The sequence below is a fragment of the Durio zibethinus genome, chromosome 13 (genome assembly GCF_047325235.1).
Source record: "Durio zibethinus cultivar Kanyao isolate XHJ-2024 chromosome 13, ASM4732523v1, whole genome shotgun sequence".
NCBI classification, from domain to species: Eukaryota; Viridiplantae; Streptophyta; class Magnoliopsida; order Malvales; family Malvaceae; genus Durio; species Durio zibethinus.
In genome coordinates, this window is record NC_143174.1 from 18,338,406 (window position 1) to 18,347,964 (window position 9,559).

The 9,559-nt window shown below is 36.0% G+C and overlaps 1 protein-coding gene and 1 pseudogene across 1 annotated transcript; one reads left to right on the forward strand and one right to left on the reverse strand.

Annotated features, from left to right (window-relative positions):
• Nucleotides 1-253: 253 nt before the first annotated feature.
• Nucleotides 254-2,059, forward strand: LOC111302884 (putative sugar phosphate/phosphate translocator At5g25400). The gene has a single exon (XM_089741951.1). It carries the CDS (start codon nt 408-410, stop codon nt 1,455-1,457), a length of 1,050 nt encoding a protein of 349 aa, XP_089598077.1. The 5' UTR covers nt 254-407; the 3' UTR covers nt 1,458-2,059.
• A 3,282-nt stretch (nt 2,060-5,341) lies between these two features.
• On the reverse strand, nt 5,342-7,391 carry LOC111302523 (pentatricopeptide repeat-containing protein At2g20540-like; annotated as a pseudogene).
• Between the last annotated feature and the right edge of the window lie 2,168 nt (nt 7,392-9,559).

Genomic DNA, 9,559 nt, shown 5'->3' on the forward strand with positions numbered 1-9,559 from the left:
AGTAAATTTTAATCTGCAGAATTTTTTATATAGAAATTTGAACACAATAAACAATTATTAGTTTATAGGAAAAAAATATCAAAACATGTAACATTCAATTTAAAGAGGTTTATCGGTAAAAAAAGGTTTAATTTTATGTTTCTTTTCTGAAAGAAACTTTGGTACATCAAAAAATGAACGAAAACATGGGAGCAGCCCAAGAAAAGGCCCATTCCACCAACAAAAACAGCCAACCCAAGCGTAAGCCACCATCTCTCCCTATATTCAAACCAAATCCATTTTCGCTTGTTCGCTCACACACAAAAGTCACCAACTCCTCCCTTACAATCCGTTCTGATCCCTTCCTCCCTCTCCCCATCTCCTCTTCCTTCCCCATTTTCCCCATCTCCCAATAACCAAAAGAAACCATGGGCAAGGGTGGGTCTTTAAGCGACAGCGTCATCAAGAAGATCCTTCTCTCTTACACTTATGTAGCAATCTGGATTTTCCTCAGCTTCACCGTCATCGTCTACAACAAATACATCCTTGACAAGAAGATGTACAATTGGCCTTTCCCGATCTCTCTAACAATGATCCACATGTCCTTCTGTGCCACCCTCGCCTTCCTCCTCATCAAAGTTTTCAAAGTTGTCGAACCTGTTTCCATGTCTCGGGAGCTTTATCTCTCTTCCGTTGTCCCGATCGGTGCTCTTTACTCTCTAAGCCTTTGGCTCTCCAATTCTGCTTACATTTACTTGTCTGTGTCCTTTATTCAGATGCTTAAAGCCCTGATGCCTGTTGCTGTTTATTCCATTGGGGTTCTTTTAAAAAAAGAGGGCTTTAAGACTGATACCATGGTCAACATGTTGTCGATCTCTTTCGGGGTAGCCATTGCAGCTTATGGGGAAGCTAGATTTGATACCTGGGGAGTGTTGTTGCAGTTGGGAGCCGTTGCTTTTGAGGCTACCAGGTTGGTTATGATCCAAATCTTACTTACTTCTAAAGGGATCACCTTGAATCCGATTACTTCTTTGTATTATGTTGCGCCATGCTGTTTGGTTTTCTTGTTGGTGCCATGGATTTTTGTTGAGTTTCCAATTTTGAAAGAGACATCAAGTTTCCATTTCGATTTCGTCATTTTTGGGACCAATTCTTTCTGTGCATTTGCTCTGAATCTGGCTGTTTTCTTACTGGTTGGAAAGACTTCTGCTTTGACCATGAATGTAGCTGGGGTTGTCAAGGACTGGTTGTTGATTGCCTTCTCTTGGTCTGTTATTAAGGATACCGTGACACCCATCAACTTGTTTGGATATGGGCTGGCATTTTTGGGTGTTGCTTACTATAATCATTCCAAGTTACAGGCTTTGAAGGCCAAAGAAGCGCAGAAGAAGACTGCACAGGCTGATGAGGAATCTGGCAGGTTGTTGGAGGAGAGGGAAGGTCAGGGAACTGGCAAGAAGAGTGAATCCCAGAATTAGATCAGATCGGCAGTTGATTTTATGATATTAAATATGGAAAGAGAGGTTGAAAATAAGGGCTAAAGAGAGAGAGAGAGAGAGAGAGAGAGAGAGAGAGAGAGAGAGAGAGAGAGAGAGAGAGAGAGAGGTTTGGATGATGATCAAAAGGGTTTGCATTTAAGAGCAAAAGGAAATGGGGGGATCAGATTTCTTTTGCTCCTTCGGCTACATGTGGGTTTTGGTATGCTGTTTTTAGGTCTCCATTCCATAAGCTAGTTATTATCGCCATTTCTTAGTAATATCAGGGGGTTGGAATTCACATCTGTTGCTTATTGGTTATTGCACCGATTAATGTATGTTGGTAGAAGAAGAAGAAGAAGAAGAAGAAGAAGAATCTCAGGTTCCCTGTATTTTTTTTTTTTTTTAATTTAATTTTTTGTCTCTTCTCATTGGGATGTTGACAAATGTTTCTGTAGGTACTCCCTTCCATTGATGAAGTTTTAATGGTTATTTATTCATATATGTTTCTTGATTCTCACCTGGTTTCTTTGTTTTGCTTGTAGCCATGTGATTTTGGCATGTTCTTCTTACAGCTGGAATAATATGATGTGAATTGAGTCTGATTGCGAACTCTTTTCGTGATTTTTTTTGTTTTCCTAGTTTAAAGATGAGGAGGTAGAGATGGTGTCCTGAGAGGGTTATTAGTGATATAATGATTCTGAAGCACAAAGGAGGTAGTAGGAGAAAGTGTTGTCAATGGCACTCGAATACTCTCCGTTTTTGTGCATTTCAGTGCTATTACTTGCCGTAGTCATATGTACCATTGTCTTAAAAGTGTAATACCTAGCTGACCTTTGAGTCTCGAGAAAAGTTTGTTGGCATGAAGTTGATGCCGAGGTTGTTAATTCAAAAAATTAAGTTATGGGTTTGTGGTGCATCTGATAGGAGCTTGCTTACTGATTCCTACATGCTAGCAATGGTTGCCATGACATAGTCTACTATAACAATTATATTACCTTGAAATCAATCCAAAGATGAGACTTGCTCAATCTGATTTTCAAGTCTCGTAGTTTCTAATATAGTCCCTCTTGGGCCAAAAAGAGAAAAAGGCTAGGTCAACAGTTTTATTGATTTAGTTATGCTAAACTATGTGGGTCTAACTAAAGATGAGTGTATGTGATTTATTTTCAACACTCGGCCAGTTCTGCTTTGGACCGTTTTCCTAGTTGCACCTCTTGTGGCTTATGGTATGGGTTATTTTCTAAATTCCTAGAATCTGATCATTGTGTGGAGAATTTAAGTTTAGATTATTGACAGAAAATACAAGTTGACTGTTTCAGATGTCAAGGAATGAAAAATCAAACATAATCTTGTTGGATATTGGAATTTTAGATGCTAGTGTCAACTTACCGTTTTTATTTATCCTGGATCATTGGATGACATCATATGGGAAACCACAACCAGGTGTGTTTGTGAAGTGCTGGTTCTTGGTTTATAGGTTTCCATTCATTTTTTTTTTTTTTTTATCTCTATTCTCTCATATTAGCGAAGCCCCTCCGAACGGACTATGTTACTGTGATCATAATTTCTATGTCAAGACCTCTTGTTGTCTTAATCATTCCATTTCTCTTGTAGTTGGTGTTTCTTCATTACAGTCTCTATATAATATTTTCTAAAATCATTTGTAGTCGAAAACTATTGTGTTGGAATTTTTTGGGACAGATAAAATTTTGATTCTGGATCCTTTTAAAATGAAATTTACAGACTTGATGTTCGTTCAGATTGATGAGATCTAGCCGACTGGGAAATTGGCTTTACTCCTTTCACAAAGACTTTCTCTCCCTTTGTACCAAAAAAAAAAAAAAAAGACTTTCTCCCTCTGATAGCTTTCCAGGTTGCCTTCGTAATTTTCAGTCCAAGGTTTTTTCCCATTTTATGTATTGGGGGATCTATTATAGTATTTGCCCCAGTAATATGGTCATGTGGTTGCTAGGATAGTCTATAATATTTCCTAACCTCAATAAAGCTTGTGTACTCACATTAGAAAATGCTTCGAAAAGGCAAAAGGGGCATTAGATACTCAAAAAGTTTCCCCATCTTTGTTCTTTCCCTGATTTTGGGCACTAGCGGTTGAATCTTCCCAAGTTGGATAAGATTGAGTTGGGTAGTGAAAGTGGACTTCTTAGGTCAGAATTTATCCAAAACTAAGAATTTTCCGGTTGTCACTTTATGGTTTTGACTTGGTTGTGCACCTACCACTTGCTCAGGGGGAAAGGGGAAAAGAGTTGGTGCCGCATAAACTTTGTTGTTGGTGAATGAGAACGATTTTGCCCATTGCAGAAACTACTAATCATACATGTTCATATATTGCAGAAACTACTAATCATACATGTTCATATATTCCAAATTAAACAAAATGTTCTTCGGCTGGTTCGTTTTCCACTCTAATCAATTAGTTCAGATTTTTTCCAAACCAGCAGAGAGCCTGAAATCATGCTCAAAATCACACGCAACAGTGCATCTCCTAGATTGCCAACTCTTCTATTCTCTTTGGGGAAAAAGAATCCATGCCGCCCGTGCTTACAACTACAAAGAATCCCTCGGATTCTTCTTCCTTAGTGTCTTGTCGTGTTTGATTGACCATGATTCTCCATCAGTAATCACCTATGGCAAAAACCTTGCTAGATATATCGTGCTGCACCCTTCTACAAATTGCGGTTACCAAGTTACAAAACTTTTGCTCAAATGGTAAGGGAAAGGGGAGGTTTGGATAAAGATTTTAAGTTCATATAAACATACCCTTCGTTGAAAAGCATCTGAAATCTTTTGCCAAAATCGACATTTGAGTTGATGAATTGGTTCAGTGAGTAACAACTAAAGTTTTTAAAATCATTTTAAAAGCTTCACGCTCACATCTCTTCCAGTTGATTGGCTATTATTGAATGTGCATAATCTCACGATGCAACAGGATTCCTTGTGTCGTCGCTCTCAACCTATGCATCTTCTGTGATTGTTTGGGGACCGCGCTTTAATGCGGGACTCTGTCGTATTTCCCATTGCCATATCCATTGAGCATCCTCCACGAAGACAGATTTTTTTTTTTAATAACAAATTTGGCTGGTGGGCCAATAACTTTGTGGTCCTTCAATGTCTTTAACTGCGATTACCGTGCGTTCACCCTCAGGATCATCTGTATTTTCTGATGAAATTTGATTGGCATTCACTATATTTTCTAATGACTTAAGGTTGGTATAAAAACCTTCATTCCCTCCATAGTGGAAAAATAGGTGCATGCATTAATATTTTCCTCCAAGTCCATTATGGAATTATGCACTCAATTTTTTTCAAAGTTAATAAAGTTTGAAATTCCTTTTTTTTTAGAAAAACAAAGATTGTATGCTAATTTCAAATAAAATTGATAAATTTTTTGAGAAGTGTATCTTGTCCTAACACGAGAATAGGACCAATATATTTATTTTAAATTTTTTTATTATAAAACAAATATTTTTTATCAAACATTAATCCACAAAAGTAAGATATTCAAACGACAATTTGAATAACAAATTGCAGTGAACCATTTTATATATCTTGTACCTTAAGCTAACCAAGAAACCATGTTGCATACAAGAACTTCAACCCTCCATTCCAATGGAGGTTTTCACTAACTATATCTGTAGCACTACTTTTTGTATATTTAAATCATTTTTGGTATATAAAATTATAATAAGATAAGATAAAATAATATTATGAATAAAATTAGATTAAATAATATCATTTTATTTTATGTTTGATGTATATAAAGATTAAGACAATTTATTTATTAATCAAAATTATTCTTTCTTAAAGTTAATACAATTTAAATTATTGATATAATTTTTAAAGATATAATAAGATATGTAAGTTTAATCTTATAGATTTTAAATAATCCCTTACTTTTTCACAAGATAAAGTTATCCTATTAGCATAAAATATCTAATCCTTTTAATAATATAATCTTTTTATTTAAATGCATAACAAACATATGATAAAATGATCAGTATCCTATTCTTTAACTAATCTTATGTGTCAAATGTGACTTTAGGTGATTAAAGAAAGTTCAAGTAACATGGTTTTCCGATTCTAGTATGGAAAACTAGCATTTCTCTTCGATTGCGGATTCTTTAACTATGATCATCATTTCAGGAGCACGTTTAACTGTTTTCCTCCTGCGCCATACCGCACAAAGAAGGAATAATCCAAAGTTAACGAAGCTTAATGCAGCTAGAAGTCCACAAGAAGCAATCTAGTCTTCCTTTATTTATGTTCTCTCCCAACCATTCTAGTTTACCGCTGCTTCTAGTCACAACCTACAGCCAAAGGAGGCCGAAGCGAATCATGTTAGAGATAAAGCTTGATTTCTTGTCTGTTTACTAATAAAGCTATCAACAAAGCTAGGACAGTCTTTATTAACAGAAAGCGAGTCATGTTAGAGATAAGCTTGATTTCTTGTCTGTTTACTACAGGTTTCAGACCACACTTATAATGATTATGAAGACGATTGATGAGTTTTGAGCTCATAAATGAATATCTAAGACAAGTTCTGCTGGCATTTTTTTTAATATCTAAGACAGCTCATAACTACGATAAGCTGAATTTTCAGGTGCAGTATCCTGGCCACAAAAAAAAAGGGTCCAATAATAATGCTCCCTGGATCTTTCTCATCCCCCTTTTGTCCATCACCTCCCTAATCTTGTTTTTCTTCTCCCAATAAAACATCTTTGCATAAATGTTGGAAATAGGACGTAACTGGCCTCGAGCATAGGCTCATTTTCAATTAGTTGTCTGGCAATTCACACTCCCAAGCTTGAGTTCACGTACGGCAAGCATTTATCAAGTTTCGCCAAACAATAAAGTTTGGCTCAATAGGCATTTTTAATAACATCGCTGCCTTTCTAACATGTCCAGGCCTACATAACATATCTACCATGCATCCATAATGTTCAATTTTAGGCAAAATACCAAACTCCTTCCTCATCGAATCAAAATATTTATTTCCTTTCTCATCTAATCCTCAATGACTACAAGAAAAGAGCAATCCAATAAAGACAATATCATCTGGCACCACTCCATCTCTTATCATTTCATCTCATTAAACAAAGAAACAGCCTGCAATCCACGACCTTGCATTGCTAAACCAACAATGACAGAAGTCCAAGAGACACTACTTCTCTCACTCATGGTCCCAAATAATTTCAAAGCTTTATCCAAATCACCACACTTTGCAAACAAATTAATGAGAGCATTATTAAGCTCCACAGATTTTTTCACTCTTTTCTCCTCAGTAAGGGACTCAACCCACCTCCCAAGTTCAAGTGCACCTAAATCAGTACTGGCACACAAAACAGGAACCATTGTAATCTCATCAGGGCAAACACCTTCCATCTGCGTTTGCCTAAACAAGTCAACCGCATCGTTTGACCGCCCTAAAAGAACATACTCACCACTCATAGCGCTCCACGGAACAGAGTCCTCTTCGTCATTTCATCAAACACTTTCCGACCAAACTCTATCCCTCCTTCGCAACCACAACACACATGAACCAATGTGTTTAAACATGATTGTTCACATCAACGCCAAATTTTAACAACGATCGATGTATGGACATGCCTAAATTCGAGTAACCAATGCCTGCGCAGGCCTTTAAAAGAAATGGGTGAGTAAAATTATCAGGCAAAATTTTATATTCAAGCATGAAACTCAACCCATAAAGCTTTGGCCTTCTAAGTTTCCAGTTTTAGTATAAGCTTTGATAATAAAATTAAAAAGGAAAGCATCGTAGAAATGGGTATTTGACCGGGGTGAAAAGAGGAAGCAATGAGCGTAGTCAATGGAGTTGCGGTCAGAGGATTTGGATGCAAATTTGGTAAGAATTAAAGGGCTGTTTTCGAAACCCAATTTGAGAATTTCGGTTTGGATTTAGAGGAGGCTTGAGAACGTGTTGCAGCATTGGAAAAGAGTGAGGAAGCCGTGTTCCACCGCAGCAACTTGATAGCTACTGCTGGTGGCTGAGGTGGTTATTATACGGAGGAGGGTTAAAAGCTTGGTTTTGGGATTGAAGATTGCATGTAGAGAGGTTGGAAGCAAATGCATTACTTGCTTTTGCAGCTCATCAATAAGCAGCCTATAGTTTAGTAAGTAATTAGTACGAATTTTAGGTTTTATAGAATATCTTTCTCAATGGCCAAAAAAGATAGTATCTTTCTCAAAAACAGAAAAGAAAAGTGGAAATAAAAGAGGAAAAAGAAAAACCCGAGTTCGTTTATTCGAAAGGTGAATTACCTGTCCATATCAGTATTGCTTTGTGATCCCTCGTAGCTGGTAGATCGACTGCCACGTCACTTCTTTTTTCCGTTCTTCCCTAATCTTTGCAACCATAGAGACTGAATTTCGTTTTCATCTTCCTACCCATTCAAATGACAAGAACAAAGATGAGAGCAATGGAAAGGAAAAATGAGAAGAATTTTTTCAATATCTTCACTTCTGAATCAGGGGTTTGTTGAACGAAGAGTTTCAAACAAGTATGTAATCATTGCAACTCGTCCATATTCAGAGGATCTTTCTTCCCCAAAACCACTAGGTTCGAATGCTTGATTTTATTTTTATGTTTATTTTATTATCTTCTTCCTATATCTGATTAATAACTTGAACAGGTTATTTATACTTCTGTTAACTTAGATACAAATTTTGGATTTTGAAGTGAAGCGCGCCTTTGTTGGGTATGAATATGATTGATCTGGTTTGTTTGTTTCTAGAAACATGGAATAGAAAAAAAAAAAAAAGTGTCTGCAGTTTACCTTCTTTACTTTGGAAAAGGTTGGAACTTGGCTTTGAACTCTTGCATCAGAAACATTGATCCCTACAGGTCTGGATAAATTAAGCCAGTTAATACTTAACTAATTTCCATACATATAATGCTTAGTATAAAGTACTTGTCCCTCAATTTTTGTTTTCTTTGAGGGCGTCTATTGCATTGCCGCAACTTGGTGGTGGAGCAAGGGAGGCTGCAGCATGATCCTTACCAAAAAAAGGTTTGGTTTAGCATTGGAAATTTTGCTTGGGAGATTGGAACAGTATGAAAAAGATATGGACGAATATTACGTATATTTTGAACTCTAATTTAGTGATGCGCCTTATATCTTTGTTGTGATTCAAAGATACAATTATCATGACATTCTGTTTGTAAAATGTGGCATTTAAACTTTTCTATTGTAGATTAAGCTCGCAGAGTGGAGAAAAAGCAGGGAGATTGAGCGTCCGAGGCTTTTGATGGAGGAAGCTCAGCTCAAACAGCGAGCGGGGACCTTTGGACATCAGTTAAAAAGTGCAGGTGTATACTTTTAGAAAGATGGGTAAGATGGGGTGTCCGGTGAGCCATGCTAGTTTTGTTTTTATTCCACAACTGTATTTGAAACATTTGGACGGAAATTCAAATCTGTTCATTTTTTTAGTTCTTTTGATGTCAAGGAAGTTTCATTTGACTCGGGAGAAAATCGGAAGGTATAGAACCTGGAGTAGGTAAATTGGTTTCATACCTCATTCGTAGAAGTTGGATTCACTGGTAGGTCATCGTCCTACTACTTCTCCATCCCAAAAAGAATGTTGGAAGTGGGAGGTTGCCAAACTTCATCTACGAAGTCAATGTGAGGTTTTGTAAACAATTATAACAAACCAGCAAGAATTGAAAATTTGATTTCTCATTTTATTGGTTTTGTCATAATATTTAAGTTTGAAAAACTATCCATTATATATAAAATTATGAAATTGTTATCAATCTTTTTTTATTTAAATATGATTAATCATCTAAATTAATTTATTTAGTTTAATATTGTACTTAAAGTCCATAAAAAAAATAGCTTGTGGTTTACATCTATATAATTATGTTCTAGAATTAGTTACACGTTATAAAGGTTTTAGCACCTCAAAGCACCCAAAATTTATACCAAATTAATTTTATATTATTTTGTATAAATCTTAATAAAAAATGATTTTTGAATTAATTTTAATATTTAAATATTAAAAAAATTTTAAATTTTCAAAAAAAAATTCTCACATCAAATTTATTCAAAATGAACTCTTTATTTACT

What these genes read in the sequence shown, in the direction of transcription:
- LOC111302884 (XM_089741951.1), top strand. Translation starts at nt 408, where the DNA reads ATGGGCAAGGGTGGGTCTTTAAGCGACAGCGTCATCAAGAAGATCCTT.